Consider the following 26,401-nt stretch of genomic DNA (forward strand, 5'->3'; position numbering starts at 1 on the left):
TATAATAGCAAAAGAATCACTACAAAGAGGATTGTTCAAAACAACAAACACTAGAACTATACAATTGTGCAAGAAGCTCAAATACTACAAAAAAATACATAACTGAAAAGCACTAAGAATTGATAAAATAGCAAAACTTCTGGTTAAAATAATTAACACATAACAGTATCCAAAAAAGAACAAAAAACAAACAAAACACAAAAAACTCATTAACAAAACAACAAACTCTAGAAACCACAGCCTGCTTCCTTACAGCTTACAAAGACTTAATTGTAATAACATCATGAAGGATAATGTTTAGAAAAAACTACTTATTTCTAGAGGAACAAGGGATGCTGCAAAGACTATAAAGATCAACTACTAACAAACAAAACTACAAAGAGAAGAAGGGTCTTCTAAGCATGCTATAGATTGACTACCAGAAAGTATATGACAGTGTCTTGGAAGCACGGGCCATGTGTAAGTTAGAACTAATATTACCAATAATAAGCAGGTGCATTGAACACATGAATGAATAGTGCAAATATAAGCAAAGAAAGGAATTATCAAAACTAACCTTATGTCTACTAAAAAAAAAGAATATTCTAAGTGGATACCCTTTCTCCATTCCTTTTCTGCTTGGAATTAACATTAATAAACATTAAACCAGACAGGACTTATATACAAATGCTATGAGAGAACAAACATCTTTTGTACACAAGTAACCTTAAGTTGCACACTGTAAATGAAATACAAATAAAACACTACTACAGACAAGACACAAATTTACTGGAGTAATTGATATGAGATTTGGTCCAGGACTACAGCTCTGTCAAAGACACACAGTGGAAGAGCAAATTTGACAAATGGTGATCACACACCTGCTCACAGTCAAGGAAGTGCTGGAGATCTAACCTCAGCGCATGTCTGCACATCAGATCCTTTTCTTCAGCAAGTGTTGACAACAATAGCATGCCTGACCAGTAGAATGTGTCCTTTTTAGAAAAAAAAAACAGAAAGGTGGGTGCTCCAGTTTGGTCAGGTGGCAATACATAATGGAGGTGATGTATGCATTCACCACCTTTGCCCAACTTTCCTGAAATAACCTTCTCTCAGCCCATTTCTAGATGAGATTAACCACCCTGCTAGTCACCTTGTCCCAGTTCTTCTCCACCTGGAGATCCAGGTCAAACCAGTCCCAGAGCAATTTAATAGGTCTCTCCGTCCGGTGTCCCACAACATTATTGGACAGCATGGACTGGAAGCCTTGTGCTGTCTGATAGGGTTAAGCCTGGGATTGCTTCAACAATTTGCTGATCCACCTGAATTAAGAACTTCATTCCTGACCCAACTTGTTGTTTTTGCAATCTCTGTATCTGCAGAATACTGGTTTTCTCCTCTATATCGAAGACAACTGCTTCCACCAATGCACAAATGTTGATTTCTGGGGGCACATTTATTTTTATTTTAAAGACTCTTCAGTCAAGAAAAATGGGGATGAGGATCAATTCATCACTTATTGGGGTGGTTGTTAAGTGCTTTTTGGCCTCATCCACCAAAAAGCAAAGAATCACTTCTACAGTTCCATATTTATTTCCCCTCATAACCATACCAATGCAGTCATCTCTCTTGCACACCACATCTTATGCCTCCTATTACCAACTTTTCTCACAAGATGTTTACACAGTTGTGCATGCACACTGATACTGCATATACAGTGAAGCATACTAGCTTCATTTCTTTCAAAACCATGCATGTCCTCAGCAGTCACAGCCTATGTTTCACTGCCATGTAGCATGTGTGCTTGCACACTGGTCATAATTGAGTAACCAAGTAGAACTGCAGTGGCACATAAGAGACAACACGAAAGTAAAACTTTTTAGCATAGAAAGGACAGCCATGTCAAATAGTCTTCATCACGTAACCATTACATTCAGTGAAATAACATGCAATACCGCTATAATAAACAATGTATGACACTGTGTAGGAAGAATTTCCTTGTTTATTCTATTACTTTGTCTAATATCTTTAAGAGCCATGACACTGGCATCAACATTAACTTCAACTGATGACAAGATATCATTAACCTTTGGCTGTTTGCAAGCTGGTCTTCTAATCACCTGGACTTGGTCTTGTTCTGGCTTTATTTAAAAATTTATCCTTTCATTTCCTTCATCAGAGCACTTACTTATTTGATCATTGCATACTATCAGGTCATCCCATAAATTCTGTCCAAATTTTGAATAAAGAAAACAAGTGATCAAATGTTATATTTAATTGAAATTTAATCATCACTGTACTTTCCTTGATTATCTATGACTTCCTTCCATCTATTTACAAGCTTTTTAATCCCATCAATGTAAAACTCTTTTGCTTTCAAAGCGAAGAACTCTGAAATGTCAGTTTCGACCTCCTCCTGGCTTGTGAAAGTTATGTCCCACAAATGATTCTGTAAACTACGAAACAAATGGTAGTCTGAAGGAGCAAGGCTGGGAGAATAAGGGGAATGAGGAATTTTTTTCCCAACCAAGCTCTTCGATCTTAGGTGATGTGATCTTTGCAGTGTGGGGTCACGCATTGTCCTGATCGCTCTTTTTCGATTCACTAAAGCTCTTTACTCTTTTACTTGTTTCAGTCATTTGACTGTGGCCATGCTGGAGCACCGCCTTTAGTCGAGCAAATCTACCCTGGAACTTATTCTTTTGTAAGCCCAGTAAGCGGGGGTTTTTTTCTTCAAAGCTTGGTTCAAACTCTCTAATTGCTGAAGTAGACTTGAGCATCAATTGTTGCATTAGGTGGAAACAATTCAAAGTGAATTACTCCTTTGCAATCCCACCAGATAGAGAGAAGAACCTTTTTCCCATAAAGTTCCCTTCTCAGTTGTGGTTGAGCTTTTAACCTTTTTACTAAGCCACTGTTTACAATGTTTAACATTTCGATAGAGGATCCATTTTTCGTCACCAGTCACAAGTCTATCCAAAAAGGGTGAAATGAGTTCACGAGAATGGAGAGAAGAGCAGATGTCAACTCAGGATTTGCAATTGCTTTCAGAGAATTCATGAGGCACCCATTTTCCAAGTTTAGGAACCTTTCCAAGTTGTTGAAGATGATGATGAACAGCTGTATGGTTTGAATTAAGCTTTATTGCTAATTCTTCAACTGATAATGCAGGAGTTTCTTCAAGTAATGCCTCAAGGAGCTTATCATCAAACTCAACTGGACGTCCTGTTCGATCTTCACCTTCAAGGCTGAAATCTCCACTTCTGAATTTTGCAAACCATCTTCTGCAAGTTCTTTCATTCAAGCATTCTTTCCCTTAAACTGAGTGTATGTTTCGAGTCACTTTGGCTGCAGAGTTTCCTTTTTGTACTCATAAAGCATTATTTACCTCAAATGCTCTTTGGATACTTCCATATTAGAAAGGGTTTTAATCAAAGAAATTTTAATTCTATTATTCTGTAAAATAATATTTAAATAGTTTAAATGTACAAAAATGCATAAAAATAATTTTTAATTCCATTTTAATTCCAATTTCATTCAATTTTAAAAAAAGGTAAAATTGAACAGAACTTATGGAATGACCTCATCCACTTGTCATTCTTCACCACCAATGATATATTTTTGTCCTTCTGTATTAGATGTCAAGCTTTTACATGTATTAAGCTTAGAAGTATACCGCAGAGGAACATTAATGTCAAAAGATATTGTTAAAGGTGATCTCTGACATCCCATTAATGCTGAAGGGTTTCTTTTTCTTCTGGCATGGGAAGTTGAGCAATAGGTGAATAGAATCTTGAAAAATAGGCACCAAAGGAACCAACTATTTTAGAAAAAGCTTTAACTTCCATTTTCAAAATCTATATCACTCTTTCGACCTATGTTCTGTGACAATTCTTTTAGTCTATTATCATTAGCATTTGTGGTAAAATTATTAATCCTTTTAAACTGCTAAATATAGCTGACACAACCTGGCAGCACCTTTTCCTGAAACTGCAGGTGTTTTAATATTTTGGAGTGATTTGTAGATTTGATAAGTCATTAATCATTTGCATTTGTATGAGGCCCACCTTCAGCAGATAATCCTTCTAACTCCAAGCTATCAAATTCATAAAAATATGCAGCTTCTCTCAATCTTTCATAATCTTTTCTACTCTAGGCACAAGGCCCAAAATGTCTGGGGAGGGGGGGTCAGTCGATTAGATCGACCCCAGTATACAACTGGTACTTAATTAATTGACCCCGAAAGAATGAAAGGCAAAGTCAACTTTGGTGAAATTTGAACTCAGAATGTAAAGACAGACGAAATAATATTGATGCACTGGTTCTGATAACATTTACTTTAGAACCAGAAAATGTATCCTTTGAATAATAACCAACTTCTTTGGTTTCATTGAGGACATAATTGTTTCTCTGTCTGTGAAGTGCATCAAATCCAACAATTTAGGGTACACTATCACAGAAACTCTTTCAATATTTTCAACCTCTCCTTAAGAGATGAAGAGAACAATTATTTCTGTACCACAGCAGAGTCCTTAAGCTTCCTTGTCTTAATCTTAATCGGGCTACAATCAACTCAGATAGTATTAATTCTCTAAATCTGTTATGTTATTAATTATAAGTTATTATGACCAAATAGACTGCAGCTCCTGACAGAAATCCATTAATGTGATTCCACAGTAAAGTTTTTATTGAAGTAGTCACATACAGGCCCTTTACTTCCATTGGCCTAAATCAACCGAATAACTATGTGAAACTGAAGTTGCATGCAAGATGTATGAAGGAAAATGTTCTAGATATAAAGCGTAGCTACGTTAAATAGTCTTCATCACATGACCATCAAGTTGGGCCACATGATACTGTCATGGAAACACATGCAACATTACTAGAATAAAACATTAATACAACAACAACTACAACAATGTGATGAGTCTTCTCGTTAGTCTTTCTCCAAGCGTTTCTATCCTGCAACATTTAACTTACATTGAGCTAAACTTCATCCCAAATATAGCTAATTAACTGTAGCAAATTTCTATCACTCTATCAGAATTCATTACGCATGTACTGTCCAACTACATGGTATCTCAATGCTAGTACAGTCAAAGCATTTGCACAAACACAATTTTTATACTCAGTTGTTTTACAACATCCAAAAGTTTACCTCATCTCCATTTCTGGTGAAGAAAACTTTCACAAGAGGGCGTACACCACTCACATCAGTTTGGTCAAATTTTATACCACAGCCAATTCTGTCACCAGTCAAGCATTTTGAACCAAATGGCCGGCCAATACCACAAGACTTGTATAACCTGTAATAGTGAAGAAACTAGAACATTTGAAAATATAAAATTTGTGTCAAATGAAGAAAGAATAACCAATATATATTTGTGTATATAAAATAGTGTCAAGTTTTTAGGAAACCATGTTCAATTACTAACTGGAACCACTACTCTTTACAAAATACCCCATACCAGATACTTAGAGCAAGGTGGATTCATTAATACTGACATTTTGAGACAATGCATCAAAATAAAACACTTAGAAGCCAGTGTGTTTTTTTTTTTTATCTTTTACCTTTTACTGGTTTCTGCCCAGGGCTGAGGTCATGCTGGTGCACAACCTGTTATGCAAAAATTTTCATTTTATTTTCAAGTAATGTAGATTTTATTTTTTAGTTCAAGATTTCAAACTCTTAAAATTATGTTTTCCTGAACTGAAAGTGAGAAGGAGAATTTAGACAGAAATTTTTAAAATTAAATTTGAGATCTTTTAAAATTTTTTCTACTCACAGACTTTTTACAAATTTTCAACACTGATGTAGCTTTGTATAATGACAAAAAAAATCACATTCTTTTTCTGACAAAATTAATAATAAAAAATGTAGCACATCTTTAAATCTATGTAATTTTAAATAATCAAAATCCTATCCTCCACCACTGACATACTAGAAGTCACATTGTCTGATTCCAATGGATCAGCATTAACACTATTCATAATTCCTCTTAGAATTGTAATTCTGTTTGTGTATTCCTGAGTGAAGAATCTGACCACAGTCCATTTTTGTATGAAGGAGTTATGACTCTTGATTACAAAAATCATTTAGATAACTATAGGAGATCTACTCCACAATTCCTTAAGGAAAGTGGTCCCCCATAGAATTGTTGAAATTGATGAAACAGTGTTTTGAGGCAAAAATATAACAAAGGTAAAATGTTATTTGAACAATAGGTTTGTATAAGAAGTATTTCTTTATGTTGTGCCTCCTTAGGAGTGTGACACATTAGAAGAGTGCATTCAACAATCAATTATTCCAGGAACAACAATATACAGTGACATGTGGTCACTGTATATTGTAGTTCCTGGAAGATATTAGATTCCCATTTTCCAGAGATACATGGCTACTATTCTCTGCACAGAATGGCGAACTTGCAAGATGGCATCCACATTCAACAAGTGGAACGCATTTGGCCAAGCTCAAGCAAGGAAATGAACAGTGACCTGGTACTCATTAATCTTTTATTTTACTTGTTTCAGTCATTTGACTGCAGCCATGCTGGAGCACTGCCTTTAGTTGAACAAATCGACCCCAGGACTTATTCTTTGTAAACCTTAGTACTTATTCTATTGTTCTCTTTTGCCAAACCACTAAGTTACGGGGATGTAAACACACCAGCATCAGTTGTCAAGCGATGGGGGGGGGATACAAACACATTTTCCGTCTACCAAATCCACTCACAAGGCTTTGGTTGGCCTGAGGCTACAGTAGAAGACACTTGCCCAAGGTGCCATGCAGTGGGACTGAACCCAGAACCATGTTGTTGGTAAGCAAGCTACTTACCACACAACCACTCCAGTCTACAATAAACTTGTATCTCTGTGAGTTCATGTGGTGCTGCTAGTACAAAAACTCACACTGCATAGTAGAATTTCGTTTATGCTTTCTTCCTGTTTGATCAAGGCACTGTTTGAGGTTGCGTAACATTTTAGTTACATTTCACTAAATTCTTTTAATTTAAAAAAGAAAATTCAAGCTTTCATAATGTTTTGATTTTCTTATCATTGCCCTCTGGATAACAATGATAATGTTAAAGATGTTCCCATGGAAACACACAACTGCAATTATGGTATATCAGTAATGGAGGATTCCAATTGGCTAAAATTACATAACTGTTGTGTGGACGCCCCCAGACGATAAGTAAGCTAGTCCAATATGTATGAATAGTGGACATGAAAGTTAGTCATAGAAGCGTTGCGTAGAGCAAACTGGAGCCGTCAGTAGACTAGACGTCGAGTACTGTTGAGTTGAGTTGTTGGAAGTGAGAGTTCGGTAGTTGAGTAGAGGTACGTTATTGACGAAGGCACGCCATCTGAATGTGCGATATAACAGTGGTGACAAGGCTTTGAATAGTACCGAAATGGAAGAGTTACTGAAAGCAGTTGTCACAAGAGCAGCAACTACAGAAGTTAACAGAATTGTTACTGCAGTCGAGAAATACGATAGAATCATTTTCAGCAGATGGTGTTGCAAATTCCATCAAAGAATTTCACTACAAACCAAATGAAGGAACTACTTTTACTGCATATTACAGACAATACAAAGACATATTCCGAGAGGAATGCAAGGAATGGTCTAGTGAAAGGAAGGTGACTTCTTTTATGAAAGCTTGCCCCTCTAGAACATGAAAGTTTTTGTAACTTTATTTTGCCGAGAAAGCCCGTGGAATTGTGCTTTGATGAAACGATAAATATTTTTACTAATATTTTTAGCAAGAAAAGTTCACAGTTTAACATCCAGTGGGAATGTTTAAATTTAAAGAAAAATGAGCATACGATTTTGTAACATATGCCGGTATGGTTAATAAGGCTTGCGAAAGGTTAAAGCTGGAAGAATTAATGCCAGATATGTTCAAGTGCCTAATATTTGTTAAAGGGCTGGTGGCAATGGAAGATGCGGAAATTAGAAAAAGAATATTATCAAAGCTGAATCGAGATGTGAAACTAACCTTGCAGAAAGTGGTTGAGTAATGCCAACAAATAATAAACCTTCGAGTTGATACAAGAAAAATAGAAGACAATGATAAGAATGTACAAATGTGTAAAGAAAGTACAGATAGAAGAAAATATATAAATTCAAAACGGTGCTATGGTTGCGGAGACAAATATTTGAGGAAAGATTGCCTCTTTAAAGATAAAACATGTTTTAAGTGTGGTAAAATTGGGCATATACAGATGAAATGCCGGTCAAAGAAAATTGTAAAACTGAAGAAAGTCTACTCAACAAAAGTAAATTATACCCTACAAAATCAAAAATTTGTGTTGGTAGAAATAAATGGTTTCAGACCAAAATGTAGTTATATACCAGTTCAGACATATTGATAATATATACGGCAACATGGAGTAAGATAGGCAGGCCGGTGTATAAAAAAACTACTAGGATAGCTCACGGTGTGTCAGGGGAATGAGTTCAATTCTTGGGTGAAATTTCACCAGAAATAAAACTTAAAAACATGACATGGAAAAGTAAACTAATGGTATCTAAGAATACAATGAATCTGTTTGGGACAGATTTAATAGACGAATTCAACCTGTGGGATCTACCATTGAATACACTATGTAGTAAGGTGAATGTGTCACAGTCCATGTCAGAGAAAGCATCGGAAAAATTGAAATTAAAATTGAAAAAGATGTGTTTTCGAAAGAACTTGGTATGTGCAAAAAAATCAAAAGTTTGAGTTGAAAGAAAATGCAGTGCTGGTGTTCAAACTGAAAAGGAATGTACCTTTTGCAACGTTAAATCAAGTTGAGAAGGAATTAAAAAGATTGGAAGACATGGAGGTAATTGAAAAAGTAGACTACTCTGAGTGGGCAGCTCCTACGGTATATATAAAAAAGAAGAACAACGAAATAAGAGTATGTGTGGACTTCTCAACTGGTCTTAATGATTGTTTAAAAAATTATTATTATCCGCTTCCAAACCCAGAAGAAATATTTGTTAAGAGCAATGGTGGGAAAATTTTTTCCAAGCAGGATTTGTCAGAGGCCTACCTCCAATTACTGGGAGATGAAGAATGTGCTAAAGTATAAACAATCAATACTCATAAAGGTCTCTATCGTTACAAAAGACTGCCATTTGGGGTTAAGGTCGCACCAGCAATATTTCAGCAAGTGATGGATACTATGCTAGCAGATTGTGAGTTCACGGTCCCATACTTGGATGACATATCGATCAAAAGTGAATCGAGAGACCAACATATTCAACATATAGACAAGGTTTTCAAACGAATAAGCGATTATGGGTTTAAAGTGTGGATAAATGTGAATTTTTCTTGACAAAAATAAAGTACTTAGGACAGATGAAAACCAGACCCTTCTAGGATTGATGCCATAAAAAAAAAAAATGCTTGCTCCCACTAACAAAACAACACTACAAGCATTTTTAGGTCTGGTAAGCTATTACCAGCTGTACATACCTAAAATGTATGAGCTAAGAGCTCCTTTGAACAAGTTGCTAAAGAAGGACTTGAAATGAGATTAGACAAACGAATGTCAGAAAGCATTCGAGGAATTAAAAAAGCAGTTAACATCAGAGTTATCATAAACTCATTTCAACCCAAACCTGAAAATAATTGTGGCATCGGATGCCAGTGAATATGGTATAGGAGCTGTGATATTGCATGAATTTAATGTTGGTAAAATCAAAGTTATTGCACATGCATCGAGAGTTCTATTACCAGCGGAAAGAAATTACAGCCTGAGGCAGTGAGGTGGCAGAAACGTTAGCACACAGGGTGAGATGCTTAGCAGTATTTCATCTGCCATTACGTTCTGAGTTCAAATTCTGCTGAGGTCAACTTTGCCTTTCATCCTTTCGGGGTTGATAAATTAAGTATGAGTTACGCACTGAGGTCAATGTAATTGTCTTAATCCCTTTGTCTGTTCTTGTTTGTCCCCTCTATGTTTAGTCCCTTGTGGGCAATAAAGAAATAAGAAACTACAGCCAGATTGAAAAAGAGGTGTTATCATTAATCTTTGCAGTAAAAAAACTCCATAAATTCTTACATGGGAGGAAGTTTACACTGCAAACGGATCACCAACCGTTACTGTCTATTTTTGGTTCGTAAAAGAGTATCCCCATGCACTCAGCAAACTGCTTACAGTGCTGGGGGACTACCCTGTTGAACTATGATTTCCAGATGGAGTTTTTGCCATCAATGAAAATGAGTCATGCAGACGGACTGTCTAGGCTAATTCCAAAATATGAGGAACCTTTTGAAAACACGGTGATTGCATTGTTAAAACTAGAAATGGAACTGAAGAACATTTTGTGCAATGTAGTACATGATTTGCCAGTAATGCTGGAACAAATTAAATTGGAATCAGGAAAAGATAGGTTCATAAACAAGATTTAAAAAATTATGAGTAACATGAAAAATATAAATGAGCAGAACACAGGTTCAAAGCACTATTCGGTATGTGATGAGGTATTATTATATGCACAAAGAGTGGTAATACCTGAAGCACTGCAATACAGAGTATTAAAAGACTTCCATGTAGGACATCTGGGGATTGTCTGGATGAAGAGCCTCATGAGGAGTTACATTTACTGGCCAAATATGGACAAGCAAATTGAGAGACTGGTAAAACAGTGTAGGGGATGCGCTATGGCAGTAAAGGCACCCCCAGTGCAGATCCAACCATGGCCAAAAATGGATTCGGCATGGTCTAGACTGCATGTGGATTTCGCAGGACCAATAAATGGCTTTCATTATATCATCGTGGTGGATAGCTATTCCAAATGGCCTAAAGTGTGTAAATTTTCAAGGCCAACCACAAGTGTGACAACTGACTTCTTGGGAGAATTATTCGCTCGTTATGAGGTGCCAGATACAATCGCATCAGATAATGGTACACAATTCACAGTGAAGGAGTTCGAAAGATTCTGTGAGTCAGTTCAAATGAAGCATGTGTTAACTCTGCCATACCATCCAAGGTCAAATGGGTTAGCAGAAAGATTCATCGACACATTCAAGAGAGCTTTAAGAAAGACCAGATGGGAGACCCTTGAAGATACAAAGATGACAAAGTTTTTGCAGGTGTATAGAATAACAACGAATCCAAATGCAGAGTTGGGTAGGGTCACCTGCAGATTTGATGTTTTCCAGAAAAATTCGTTCTAGTTTTGATAAATTGTTGCAGAGTAGGAAACAGAAAATAGAAAGTTCAGGAAGAAGAACAAAATTTTTTAACACAGGTGACGAGGTGTATTTTAAAATATATAGAAATGGAAAACAAGACTGGGAACAAGGAAGTATAACTGGACATCTGGGTAATGTGATGTACATGGTAAAAGGACCAAAATATGAACACAGAAGGCATGTAAACCAATTAAAAAAAAGATATACTAAAAATCAAGAGAGGCAAGAGGAACCAATGGATATATGGTATGATTTGTTCAAGGTCCCAGAACCACAAGCAGAACCAACACGTAGGTCAAACAGGAAGAGAAAACCTACAGAAATTATGGAAATTAATGCTAAGAGAAAAAGATATGCCAGTTTCTCACCGAGGAAATAAAATTGATAAATTTGGGTTTAGAAAAAAAAAAACTCTCAAAAAGGGGAGGTGTTGTGTGGACACCCCCAGATGATAAGTAGGCTAGTCCTATATGTATCAATAGTGGACGTGATAGCTAGTCATAGAAGCATTGCATAGAGAGAGCCGGGGCCGTCAATAGACTAGACATTGAGTTCTGTTGAGTCGAGTTGTCGGAAGTGAGAGTTTGGTAGTTGAGTAGAGGTACGTTATTGATGAAGGCACGCCAGCTGAATGTGCGATATAACAATAACCTTAATGGCTTGTAACTTTTTTGCTATTAGTTTCTGGAGAAAATTAATGTGGTTTTTGTCATTATCATACAAATGTACATCAGCATAGAAAATTTGAAAAAAAATTCCGTGGGGAGAAATTTAAAAAGATGCTAAATTAAAAAAAATGAAAATTTGAAAAAATAAATGTATCAGTTTAAAGGAAATAGGAAAAATTAGAACTTGAATTAAAACTGAATTAATCCATCTTGAAATACTTCACAGTATCCTATCTCCAAGAAGCTGAACACTGCACAATTATCCCATCTCTGAATGCTACCACATGTTCAAAATGTATTCTGAAAATTGTGCAATGAACAGTAATTCAGTGTATTGAGAGCTGTTTACAGAGTGCTAATACTCGTATCTAGAGTGATGAGCATAGTACAGGGTCCTTATGTCTAAAAACGTTTTCATGACACTGTGTTTTGAGAGTACAAACACAGAACAGTGACCTGAAGCACAGAGACCAATATACAGAAGAGTGACTATATATTGAAAGTAGTTTCACTGTACATCATGCAGTGAAACTGTCTCCAATGAAACTTATGTCTAAAGTGCAGTACACAATAGACAGATCCCTTAGTCATGGGAACAGCACCACTGTACAGTGACATTATGCTCTGGGAGCAGTAGACAGTATAGTGACGCTCTTGAAGAGTTTATCATAACAGCTCTATGCCAAAGATTTGGTTTAAAATTTAGACTAATAAGATTAACTCAAGCAGTGTAAAGCATTTACTTTAGTACAACAGAACTGACAAGCTGGTCTAAAACTGAACATTCCAAGTTCAATTTATACAAGATTGATTTTGCTGTTAAATCTTTTATACTATCTGAGATAGTATAAAAGATTTATCCCCCAGGATTTCAATGTCAATAACTCAGAAGAGACTCCTGTATACAGGAGATTTAAGAAATGGTTGAATAGAGGGGAATTTTTCAGAATTACATAATTTTTCAGGAAGACGAAGAATCATACATTGTGTGTGTCTGCGAGTGGGTGGAAGTGGTGGTGGCATTATAAGGATGACATACTAGTGCTAATTAAATGCCAGATATTAATACCTCAGAATACAGTAAAAATATGAACAAACATTTAACGTACCGACCGTCATCAGCATGGTAGCCAATTGAATCAACATTCCAGCCAGGTTGACAGTCAAGAGGATACCGTGATGGTCCTAGACCAATGGCTGCAGAACAGAACAAAAACAATATGTGTGTGTGTGTGTGTGTTATACATGCAGAACATGCATGCACACATATCTCTCCCTCTCTCCCTCTCTCTCTCCCTCTCCCTCTCTCTCTCCCTCTCTCTCTCTCCCTCTCTCTCTCTCTCCTCTCTCCCTCTCTCTCTCTCTCCCTCTCTCTCTCTCTCTCTCTCTCTCTCTCTATATATATATATATATATATATATATCTATATATACATACATATATATATATGTTGTATAAAGGTAAACACATTTTTTCTTCTTTCTCTCTTCCTTCCTTTCCTTCTCTTTTCCATTGACACTACTTTCAGATACAAAGGCACACACACACACACACACACATGCACTCTCTCTCACTTTCTCCCCATTCCTCACCCTCTTTTACTATCCTATATCTCTCTCCACCACTACACACTCAATAATACTATAAAAAGAGACAAATTTCCTGAAGAAATTAAATCGTAAGAATCCACTAGAGTGGATGCAAGCGCTAATATATGATTTATAAAAACATGTGACATATTAATAAATACCTGTAAATATAAAACCATCCAGATTTCTGAGTACCTTATTTCTTCTAATATATAATACCTGTACAAAATCACATTTTGCTATTTTTGTTTAGATATGGCTAAGTTGGAAATTCATATAGTTTTGAAATATGAGTTCTTTCTTGGAAATACAGCATCACAGAATATTAACAGAGTATTTCATTCTAATGTTATTATACAGCAGACAGTATCAAATTGGTTTGCAAAATTTCATTCTGGTAACTTTGACCTCACAAATGAGCAACATAGTCGACCAGAAACAAAGTGCCTATGAATTATTGATGTTGTTTGGTGTTAGTAAGCAAACAATATTGACTCACCTAATTCAAATCAGTAAAGTGAAAAAGTTGGATAAGTGAGTTCTACATAAACTCAATGAAAATAAGAAACAGCAACATTATGCTACTTTCACAAAAATGAATAATTTTTCAAGCGAATTGTAACATGTGATAAGAAATGGATCCAATACCCTCTCTCTCTTTCGGAGAGGCACAAGCACCTACACGCACATATACACACACGGCAGTAACTTCCGCCTGCCGAATTCAATCACAAAGCTTCGGTCGGCTCGGGGCTATAGTGGAAGACACCTAACCAAAGTGCCACGCAGTGGGACTGAACCCGAAGCCATGTAGCTAGGAAGCAAGCTCCCTAACCACACAGCCATGCCCGAACAACCGTAAACGATCAGCACAATGGTTGGACAAAGATGAGCCACCAAAACACAGTCCAAAAAGCAAAATTCATCAAAAGAAGCTGATGGTGTGTGTTTGGTGGTGTGATCCATCGTGATTTCATTGAACCAGGCTCATCAAACATGGCCGAAGTATACTACAGCCAACTGGACCAAATGATGCAGAAACTTACAAAATAACAGCCTAGCTTAGTCAACAGATCCACTCCTATTTTATTGCAAGACAACGCCAGACCATGCATCGCAAAAATGACATTGGCAAAACTACAGGAGTTGGAGTTCGAAGGTCTCCATCATCTACCATACCCATTTTATCTTGCCTCCACTGACTACCACTTCTTCCAGAATTTGGATAACCTTTTGATGGGAAAACAATATAATTCCGACGATGCTGTAAAACAGGCCTTCCAAGAATTTACCGACTCTAGATTGCCAGGCTATTAAATTTCCAGGCTGGACAAGCTACTGCTGAAATGGCAACAGTTTATTGACAATATGGGTGCATACTTTGATGAATAAAACTCTCTCTTTACTCTTTTACTTGTTTCAGTCATTTGACTGTGGCCATGCTGGAGCACCACCTTTAATCGAGCAACTCGACCCCAGGACTTATTCTTTGTAAGCCCAGTACTTATTCTATCGGCCTCTTTTTGCCGAACCGCTAAGTGACTATTACTTGTATTTATAAAACATTACTCTTTTACTTGTTTCAGTCATTTGACTGCGGCCATGCTGGAGCACCACCTTTAGTCGAGCAAATCGACCCTAGGACTTATTCTTTGTAAGCTTAGTACTTATTCTATTGGTCTCTTTTGCTGAACTACTAAGTTACGGGGTCTTAAACACACCAGCATCAGTTGTCAAGTGATGTTGGGGGGACAAACACACACACAAACACATACACACATATATATACATATATACAATGATCTTTCAGTTTCCGTCTACCAAATCCACTCACAAGGCTTTGGTTGGCCTGAGGCTACAGTAGAAGACACTTGCCCAAGGTGCCACGCAGTGGGACTGAACCCAGAACCATGTGGTTGGTAAGCAAGCTACTTACCACAGCCACTCCTGTGCCATTAGCAAACTTTTTTCTTTTTTACAAATTTCATACTTGATGATCTAACATATTTAAAGTTAAATAGGTATGATTAGCATTATTAATAATAATAAGATAATAAAGTGGCCAGCAAGTTTACACTTCTAAAGGCAAAATACAAACAAAATTCAGTAGGGTATTAAAATACTACTTGCTATAAACAGAGCAATCGCTCTAAAACCACAGATTACTCCTATAAAAAATGAGCTTAAGTATGTTTTTCATACAGAAAGTGAAATCAATTGATCCTGGAATATACACATTCCTTACTTCTTTGTTGCATTCACCATGTGTATTTTAATATTGAGTAATTTGTGGTTTTAGAGCAATAGCTCTTTAAAGCAAGTAGTATTTTAATACCTTACTGAATTTTGTTCATATATATATATATATGTGTGTGTGTGTGTATGTGTGTATATATATATATATAATATATATATGTATATATATATATATATATGTATATATGTATGTATATGTGTATATATATATATGTATGTATATATGTGTGTGTGTGTATATATATATATAATATATATATATATATATATATATATATAATATATGTATGTATGTATATGTGGTGTGTGTATATATATAATATATATATGTATATATATATGTATGTATGTATGTATGTATGTATGTATGTATATGTGTGTGTGTATATATAATATATATATATATGGTCATGTGGCGAGAATGGATGAAGATAGTTGTGTGAAAAAGTGCCACACCCTAGCGGTTGAGGGAACCTGTGGAAGAGGCAGACCCAGGAAAACCTGGGACGAGGTGGTGAAGCACGACCTTCGAACTTTAGGTCTCACTGAGGAAATGACTAGAGACCGAGACCTCTGGAAGTGTGCTGTGCGCGAGAAGACCCGGCAGGACAAGTGAGTCCACAACCCGTGGCCTTCTACATGGGATGGAGCCAGCCTACGTATGCATACCTTCCCTTCTTGGGACACAAAACTCTACTTGTGAAGACGTGTTGAGGCAAGTGAGGATCAGAATCGAAATCGATCAATGGAAATTGCGGATGTGCTACCAGTGCCGGTGGCATGTCGAAACTCTGCTTGTGAAGACCCATTGAGGCAAGTGAGGATCAGAATCGAAATCGATCAATGGAAATCGATCAATGGAAATTGCAGATGTGTTACCAGTGCCGGTGGCATGTAAGAGAACTTTCCGTTTCGCGACCGTTGCCAGCACCGCCCCGTTTCGTGTCCGTTGCCAGCCTCGCCTGGCCCTCGTGCCGGTGGCACATAAAAAGCACCATCCGTTCGTGGCCGTTTGCCAGCTCTGTCTGGCACCAGTGCGGGTGGCACGTAAAAAGCACCCACTACACTCACGGAGTGGTTGGCGTTAGGAAGGGCATCCAGCCGTAGAAACACTGCCAGATTTGACTGGGCCTGATGAAGCCTTCTGGCTTCACAGACCCCAGTAGAACCGTCCAACCCATGCTAGCATGGAAAACGGACGCTAAATGATGATGATGATGATGATGATGATGATATATATATATATATATATATGTATGTATGTATGTATGTATATGTGGTGTGTGTATATTATATATATATATATATATATATATATATATTATATATATATATATATAAGAAAGAGGCTTGGAGAAGCCATTATGAGAGACTGCTGAATGTGGAGAATGAGTGGCACTTCTTTGCTACTTCTCATGACAAGGGACCTTGTGATGGTTTAGGAGGTACAATTAAACAAATGGCAGCTTGGGGCAGGTTTACAACACCCTTTCAAGAAATAAACCATGACTCAAGACAACTTTATGATCATGGTCAGCAAAACATTCCTGGGATTAATTTTATCTACTCTTCAAATGTTGAATGAGGAAAATCTATTGAGAGAGAGATTTAGAAATGCAAGGACAATTCCAGGGACATAAAAGTTGCGATATCTACAATAGATAATTATAATAAAACTAGAATCTCCATGCAAAATATTCAATTTGAGGACATAAAAGGGTTTGTAACTGCAATTTATGATGGTAAGTGGTGGTTAGCCTGTGTTCTTGAAAGAGACCCAGAAACTATGCAAGTAAAACTCACCTTTCTTGAACCTAAAAGACTCTCATCATTATTTCAGTATCCTAGGAAGTCAGATATTTTAAGTGGGTTATTTAGACATCCTTTGTAAATTTGACCCCAGAACCACTACACGAAGAACATTTCAACAGAAAAAGAAATGAAAAATGCATCACAATAATTTCAAGAAAATTGTCTCATTAACAAGTCCCAAATCATTTAAAGCAAGGCAAGGGTAAGAGGTTGGGACATGTGGTTTCATCTGCTAAGCAATCAGGAGTAGCCCCTGAGGTGAAGGGGATGCCAACAATTTGTTTGATGATTTTAAGTGTTGGCAGTGGCATTGCAACCACTGACCATAGAAAAGCTGAAAAGTGGTTACAATTAAAGTAGACATCATTATTGAAATAATAAAAATGCTTATTTTGATTATCAGCATTTTATTTCTCCTTCAAGCTCAAATTGTTTTGCTTAGTACACCATTTTTGATAATTTGTCACTAAAAATTAAAAATACTTCCCATTGAGAATCCAGTATGAATTTTTAATCGATGACTGGGTCTTTTGACCTGTCAAAGGTCAAATTTGAGGTCAACTTTGCCTTTCGCCCTTTTAGGGTCAATAAATTAAGTACCAGTTGTGTACTGGGGTCAATCTAATCAACTGGCCCCCCTCCCCATAAAATTTTCAGGCCCAGAAAAGTATATTGTGATAGTTACAGAATATAGAAAGTAATGTAACACCAATGACTATATAATCCAACCAAAATATCTCAGTTACACAAACGTAAACGGAATTACTATTTAACCTTAGAATACATCGTACATATTCAAAGAACCTTATTGGTTTGGTGGTATGGAACATTTTTCTGGTATTATTTCATTCGACGGGGGCCATGCTGGAGCACCGCCCTTTAGTCAAAAAAATTGACCCCTGGACTTATTCCCTGTAAGCCTGGTGCTTATTCTATCAGTCTCTTCTGCTGAACAGCTAAATTACAGGGACGCAAATGCACCAACATTGGTTGTCAAGCAATGATGGTGGTCAGACAAACACCGACACAAACACACACACACATACATATATACATACATACATGTATATATAGATGATGGGTAGAGGTGATGCTGGCTGGTGCAATTTTGTGGTTTGCTGGTATGCCAAGAGAGATCCAGCGGGCCCCTAACTGGTTCCCCGATCTTAAAGGTGTAATGTGGATGTGTAATGATAGAGCGGCTGGTGTGGTGGTGAGGCTAGCTGGTGCAGTGGTCTTCCTCACTGTACTTCATGGCAGACAATATTTTGTGTGCATGTCACACCACGTTTTTGGCCTTGTCTGCTATCCTAATTGAGTGTCATAACTCTTACTTTGATAAATGCGACATATAATTGGTCATGAGAAAATACTGGTTGAGGTGCCACGCAGTGGGACTGAACCCAGAACCATGTGGTTGGTAAGCAAGCTACTTACCACAGCCACTCCTGTGCCATTAGCAAACTTTTTTTCTTTTTTACAAATTTCATACTTGATGATCTAACATATTTAAAGTTAAATAGGTATGATTAGCATTATTAATAATAATAAGATAATAAAGTGGCCAGCAAGTTTACACTTGTAAACTTTTGCGAATGTTTGCCCTTGAGCCTTATTAATTGTCACTGAATATGCAAGTCGAAGTGGAAACTGAAGTCTGTTTGGTGTGAATGGAATATTTTCATCACTTGGGCCAAGTTTAATTCTGGGAATTAGAACTGTACGACCTCTGTTGGAGCCTCTTACCAATGATGCCTCTACACAATGTTCATGAAGTCTTTGCACTTTCATGCAAGTTCCATTACATAATCCTTGACTGATCAAAAGATTTCTTAGCAGAATTACAATAGCCCCTACTTTTAAGTTGAGACAATGAGGAGGCAAACCGGATGGAGTGAGTGAGTTTATGAATTCAAATGGATAGTTCTGAACCTCCTCTTCATTATTGCAGGACACTGAATCTGTGCTTAAGTATGTTTTAAGTGCCTCTGGTATAATATTAAGAACTTTTTCATTTATTGCAAGACAGTCAGAATTTTTAGGAGATAAAATTACTTTTTTTTCTATTTCTTCTGGTGTACAGTTGTTGAAAATTTCTGGGTACAAATGTACAAATTGAAATGCAAAAGAACGAAATAATAAATGGATTTATGAATGAAAGTTTGGCAATTGTATTTATTTCCACCACGCAACACTTATTATTGCAAACATGTTTTAACTAACCTATACTATACACACACACAAATACATTCATATATATATATATATAGGTCTCAAGTTGTAGCTGTAATTAAAAGGGGCCAACCTTGCCATATTCTGTGTGAAGCTGAATCTCCCCGAGAACTACGTTAATGTTATGCATGTCTGTGGAGTACTCAGCCATTTGTGAGTTAATTTTATCGTCGTGTGGTAATGAAAAGTGAAATTGACATCCAATATTTGCTGTGCGTATGTATCTATGTATGAACTTTTCTTTGGATTTATGTATCTACTGTCTCTCTCACTTTCTCTTTCACTTCCTTTGTGTCCCTCTTCTCTCCCTGCTTTTGATTTAACAATGTGTATATGTATCTATGGATCTACTTCTCTCCCGATGTGATAAACATTTAAAAACACAAAACGAATGCCGTCACCACTCTCTGTCTCTTTCACTCTCTCTTTCCATCTCACTCTTTCTTTCTCTCTTACGTCCTCTCTGAAACATTTAAAAACACAAAACAAGCTTTCAATCTTTCACCTCTCTTCCTATTTAACAATACATAATATTTGCTACAACAGGCTTTATGTTTTATAACATTAACTAGCCGGTTTATATGTGCTTTAATATATCCTATATTTTTTTCTCCCTGTTTTCTCTTCCTCTTCCCTTTCCTCTTCTTACTTTAATTCTTCTTTTCCCAACTCCCCCTTTTTGTCTTGAGCTTTTTTACTTCACTTCTCTCTCTATTATTGTCATCATTTCTTCTCTTTTCTTTTTCTTTTATTTGTGGTGTTATGTATTTTTTGTATACTTGTTTACTTATTTAATTTCTCATCTATAGCTTTTATTTTAATCTTTCATTATAATTTCAACTTTTAAATACCTAACTTTGCAATCCTGCTTGCTATTCCTTTAAATAATATAGGTTAGTTAAGAATAAGGATATGCCGTTGGGGAGTTCTGGGCATGGGCTTCTATCTTTTCTTTCTCACTCATCTATGGGTGGAATATTGAGTTACCTAGTATCTTTTAAATTTCTTAAAGGTTTTGACATGTTTGTGTAAGCATCTTAAGGCTTGTTCCAACCTACTATTAAGTAATTTGTGACTCAATGTAAAGATGTGGTACATTTCTACACACAACTCGTATCTATTTCTCACTGTTCTATACAGTTTAGTCGTACTAATTATCTCCCACTCTGTGGTAAAGCTAAGATTCCTATCTTTAAGGGACCAGATTAGTCTGCTTAAACTCATGTTGTTCATTTTATTTCTATCTCTAAATGAATTGAAATAATTTGCTAGTCTTTTTTTGAAATTTAGTGAGCTGGCCCTATATAGAAGTATGTCCTTCCCTCAGAAATGATCTTGCATTGATACACTAGGTTCTTCATCAAACATCTAGAGTGTAAGGGGCATATCTTATCTTTAGCACAATTACACAGACCTAAGCACAGCAGGTCACCCGACGATCTAGCAGGTTGTCCTATGATCCAAGGTACTTTGAATGAGCTGGAGCTGGTTATGTGAAGCTGGTGTAGGATATGCTGTGGACGCACTTTATTTGTTGTGTCTTTACAATCACAGCATATTTCCAGAGGTCTTGGTCTTTTGTCATTGCCTCTGTGAGGGCCAACTTTCGAAGGTCATGCTTGACCACCTCATCCCATGTCTTGCTGGGTCTACCTCTACCCCAGATTCCTTCAACTGTTTGGGAGTGGCACTTCTTCACACTGTTCTTATTATCTATTGCGTTGTAGTTCCTTCACACACACACATGTTGTGTGTGTATATGTGCATATGTATGCGCACCATTAAACTTTTTATATGTTCATATATGCATACTATAACAGTTTATAGCTTTGTTTATATTAAAAAATGCTCATGAATACAGTAAAATGAGCGAGTATGTGGGTGTATATACTTTTGTGTATATAAATGTGTGTATAATATATAATATATATAATCTATATAACTTCTTTTTTTTTGTGGTGTAATTGTTAATACATATCAGTTGTATTTAATCAAACACATCTTTATAAATTACATATTCACTTACTAAATACAATCTACTTTAAATTATATTTTTAATATACTTTCAGTTATGCAAACAACAATTATAATCATTGAGTATGTCGCTTTGATGTGTGTGTGTGTGTGTGTGTGTGTGTATAAAGATGTACCCAGTGTAAGCTATGGACACATAAGAGGTGCAGCACCATCAAAGGAAAATTAACCGAGAAGATAGCTTTTATGTGCAGCAGATGCACAGGGGCAATAGACACCACAGATGCTCAGAAAACAGATTCCATCATACTCCAGAGGGAGGAACTAGAAGTAGTTGATAGCTTCCGCTACCTAAGTGACCAAGTTAGTAGTGGGGGTTGGTGCTCAGAGAGTGTTACTACTAGAATAAGAATATCCTGGGCAAAGTTTAGAAAGCTTCTAACCCTACTGGTAACAAAGGGCCTCTTGCTCAGAGTGAAAGGTAGATTGTACGACGCATGTGTGCGAACTGCTATGCTTCACAGTAGTGAAACATGGGCCATGACTGTGGAGACATGTGTAGGCTCAAAAGAATTGAAGCTAGCATGATCCGCTGGATGTGTAATGTCAGTGTGCTCACACGACAGAGTGTAAGCACCCTGAGAGAAATATTGGACATAAGAAGCATCGGATGTGGTATGCGAGTGAGACATTTGTGCTAGTATGGTCATGTACTACGGATGGATGAGGAGAGATGTGTGAAGAAGTGCCACTCCCAAACAGTTGAAGGAATCTGGGGTAGAGGTAGACCCAGCAAGACAAGTCCGCTGCCCTAACCACTGGGCCATTGCGCCTCCTATATATATATATATAGGAGGCGCAATGGCCCAGTGGTTAGGTTGTAGGATCGCGGTTTCGATTCCCAGGCCGGGCGTTGTGAGTGTTTATTGAGCGAAAACACCTAAAGCTCCACGAGGCTCCGGCAGGGATGGTGGTGGTCCCTGCTGTACTCTTTCACCACAACTTTCTCTCACTCTTACTTCCTGTTTCTGTTGTACCTGTATTTCAAAGGGCCAGCCTTGTCACTCTCTGTGTCACGCTGAATATCCCCGAGAACTACGTTAAGGGTACACGTGTCTGTGGAGTGCTCAGCCACTTACACGTTAATTTCACGAGCAGGCTGTTCCGTTGATCGGATCAACCGGAACCCTCGTCGTCGTAACCGACGGAGTGCTTCCATCTATATATATATATACGTATTGGGTCATCCCGAAAATAATGTGATTTTTTTTTACTTCTTTTAGTTTTCAAAATTAAGATGAACAAAGTTCATTTTTAATCTAAAATATACTCTCCTTCATTGTCTACAATGCTCTTCCATTTATCTTGTAGGTTTGCAAGGCTCCTCTTCCAAAATTCACTTGTCTGTAATGAAAAATACTCCTCCAGTACTTTATTTACATTATTTATAGTTGACGGATATTTGTCCTCATCTTGTTTGTTGTTAATACAACGTTTTGGCTGATATACCCTCCAGCCTTCATCAGGTGTCTTGGGGAAATTTCGAACCTGGGTTCTCATTCCTAAGGTATTTTTTTTTCCGATGTTGTTATTATTATTACTATTATTGTTGCTGTTGTAGCTGTTATTATTTAGGTCACTGCCTGGAATCAAACTCGGAATCTTGGGGTTAGTAGCCCGTGCTCTTAACCCCAATATTCCGAGTTTGATTCCAGGCAGTGACCTGAATAACAACAACATCAAAAAATACCTTAGGAATGAGGACCTAGGTTCAAAATTTCCCCAAGACACCTGATGAAGGCTGGAGGGTATCTCAGCTGAAATGCTGTGTTAACAACAAACAAGATGAGGACAAATATCCATCAATTGTAAATAATGTACATAATTCCTCATCTCTTAAATATAGAACTGTATCCTCCAGTACTGTTCTGACCTCATCTACAGAATTCATATTTTTTCCGTCCAAATTATTTTGAAGACTGTGGAAGAATACCTTTTGACTTGAAACCAAAGATAGTTGTTTTTCTTTTAGTGCTGACTTTAGCCGCTCAAGTTGCTCACAGTAGATCTCCTCTATTATTGTTTGGTTTAGGTTTAAAAATTCAAAGTGGACTAAACCTTTCATATCCCACCAAACAGATAACAATACCATCTATGGGTGAAGACCTTCTTTAGCCTGGCTTGCTGGTAGTTCTCCTTTCCCAACTCACTGTCTTTTCTACATATCGAGCAGGGTTATTTCCCTGAGACGGGATCTGTGATTGGTCTGTTTTCCTACTTACTAAGGAAAAGTAAGTAGATTCCAAGCCTTGCTTCCACATCTGAAATTTCTTCTCTAGTTCTGGTAATGATTCAGCAATAAGAACAAGGTCATCAACATAGAGGAGCTCTCAAAAACAGCCAGTCTTCAATTCCTCTGTTATGGCCAGGAGGATTGTGATAAACAAGAGGAGTTTAAGAACCATTCTTGGTGGCCTTCTACCTGTACACCAAATTCATTACTATGCTCATTGCCGACTTTCACCTTAGTGACAGCATCCCTATAAATGGTTTGTACAGCTCTCACCAGCCACTCATCTATCCCTAGCTTCAGTAGTGCCCACCAGATAAAGGAACAGGGGATCCTTTCAAAGGCTTTCTAAATGTATGTATATGTGAATGTGTATGTGTATGTTTATGTGTATGTATGTATGTATATATCATCATCATCATCATCGTCGTTTAGCGTCCGTTTTCCATGCTAGCATGGGTTGGACGGTTCTACTGGGGTCTGTGAAGCCAGAAGGCTTCATCAGGCCCAGTCAAATCTGGCCCAGTCAAATCTGGTATATATATATATATATATATGTGAATATAGATGCATGTGTGTATACACACACACAGTAATCCCTCAACTGTCACAGGTGTTACATTCCAAAACCCCAGTGATAGGTGAAAATCCTCTAAGCAGAAACAGTACTGTACTGTACATTTTTTTGTTACTATTTTTATAATTTGTATATATTCATTTTTATTATAAATGCAAAACACCACTACACACTCAACTCTCGAGTTTCATTTTCCATACAGCATGTGCGATTCTTTATTTAATCATCTACAATACACTACATGTTTTATTTTAAATATTTTAATTAATGTGTTATGCAGTGCAGTACTGTACTGCATTTGTATCTATTAATCTATTAATTTTTAGGCTTGAAAATGCTTATTTTCCCACAGAAATAATTAAAACCTAAAAAAATATAAATACTTATCAGCTGCAGAAACTCATGATATATTAGCCAGCAAAATCTGTGATGTGCTGAGGGTGCAATAGGTGAACTGCGACATGGCAAATGATTACTGTATATATATATATATATGAGAAAAATCTATATGAATATATTTTTGTACATACATATAGAGACAAGGTGTGATGAGTAAATTGTCGCCATTCTATATTTTTAATTTCATGTATGCACATTGCTTGTTTTTTATTTTGTCAACACACAGTATAATAGGGTCAGTTGGGCACTGTCTGTGAAAAAACCAGCACCATGACACAGTTCACTTTGCCAGAAATTTGCAAATGACATGCTGTACTGCTTGGCATTCACACCAGAAGCTCCAATACAAACAATTGGTGAACACACAGAACAACCATTGGCTTGTACCAAAAGTAATAAAAAGCAAACATTCAGTTAACATAATGGTGTTGGGAGTGACCACTAGTGATGGCAATGTTATGCCTGCATTTATCTTCCCACACACCTCAGACTCAACATGGAGGCCTACATCAAGTGCCTGAAGAAGATAGTACTGCCATGGGTCAAGAGGGTGGCTGCTGGAGAACCCTATATCTGGCAACAGGACTCTGTACCAAGCCACACAAGCAAGAGAACTCAGTCATGGCTGTCAGACAATTTCTGTGACAACACAACCCCTAACATCTGGTCACCTAACTCCCCAGACTGCAACCACACCTTTGATTATTATGTGTAGGGTGCAATTGAGCAAGAGACCAACAAAACTCCTTGTAACACCAAAGACGAAATGAAGGCAAGGATTATGGCAGCATAAACAAGGAGACTCTCCAGAAAAGTTGCAGGAGATTCCAAAGTCATCTGAAGGCCATAGTTGAAGCCAATGGTGATTTTATTGAATAAGTTTACTATTTAATATTTCAAGATATTTTAATGTAATTTTGGTAAAATATCTGCTAAAATGAGATGTCGGTGTTATTTTTATTTTTGCGTAATTTTGACAACAATATATTCACCGCACCCTGTATATACAGGCATTGGACAAAATAATGGAAACACCTAGCATCATAATTTTGAAATATCTATAAAACCATCAAATGCTTGTTTATTTTTATGTTTTTTGATTTATTATTAGTGTTGCTTAATATGTTTTGCTAAAATTGCTGGTTTTTTTATCATCAGAAAAAGGTAATTAAAATTCATTAAAATGACAGATCTATCAGACTTTCAAAGAGGTCAAATTGTTGGTCCTCATATGGCAGGCGCTAGTGTAATGAAAACAGCCAAAATGTTTGGTGTATCAAGAAGTACTGTCTTGAAAGTAATGACAGCCTTTGAGAAGGAGGGAAAAACCTCAGCATCAAAACAAAACTCCAGAAGAAAACCAAAACTTTCAGATAGGGACTGTTGGACTCTTATGCAAATTGTTAGAAAGGATCACAAAAGTACAGCTCCTG

The 26,401-nt window shown here is 36.9% G+C and overlaps 1 protein-coding gene across 3 annotated transcripts in view; it reads right to left on the reverse strand.

Moving 5' to 3' along the window:
• Positions 1 to 26,401, reverse strand: part of LOC115220388 (SPRY domain-containing protein 3) — a 123,969-nt gene that overhangs the window by 18,172 nt on the left and 79,396 nt on the right. For all 3 annotated transcript variants that reach the window (XM_036510080.1, XM_029790507.2, XM_029790506.2), the window contains exons 4-5: positions 12,949 to 13,036; positions 5,138 to 5,285 (exon numbers count right to left, since the gene is read on the reverse strand). In XM_036510080.1, the coding sequence (XP_036365973.1) occupies positions 5,138 to 5,285; positions 12,949 to 13,036 (236 nt within the window). The remainder of the gene's footprint in view (positions 1 to 5,137; positions 5,286 to 12,948; positions 13,037 to 26,401) is intronic.

Source organism: Octopus sinensis, linkage group LG16, assembly GCF_006345805.1.
Source record: "Octopus sinensis linkage group LG16, ASM634580v1, whole genome shotgun sequence".
Lineage (NCBI taxonomy): Eukaryota > Metazoa > Mollusca > Cephalopoda > Octopoda > Octopodidae > Octopus > Octopus sinensis.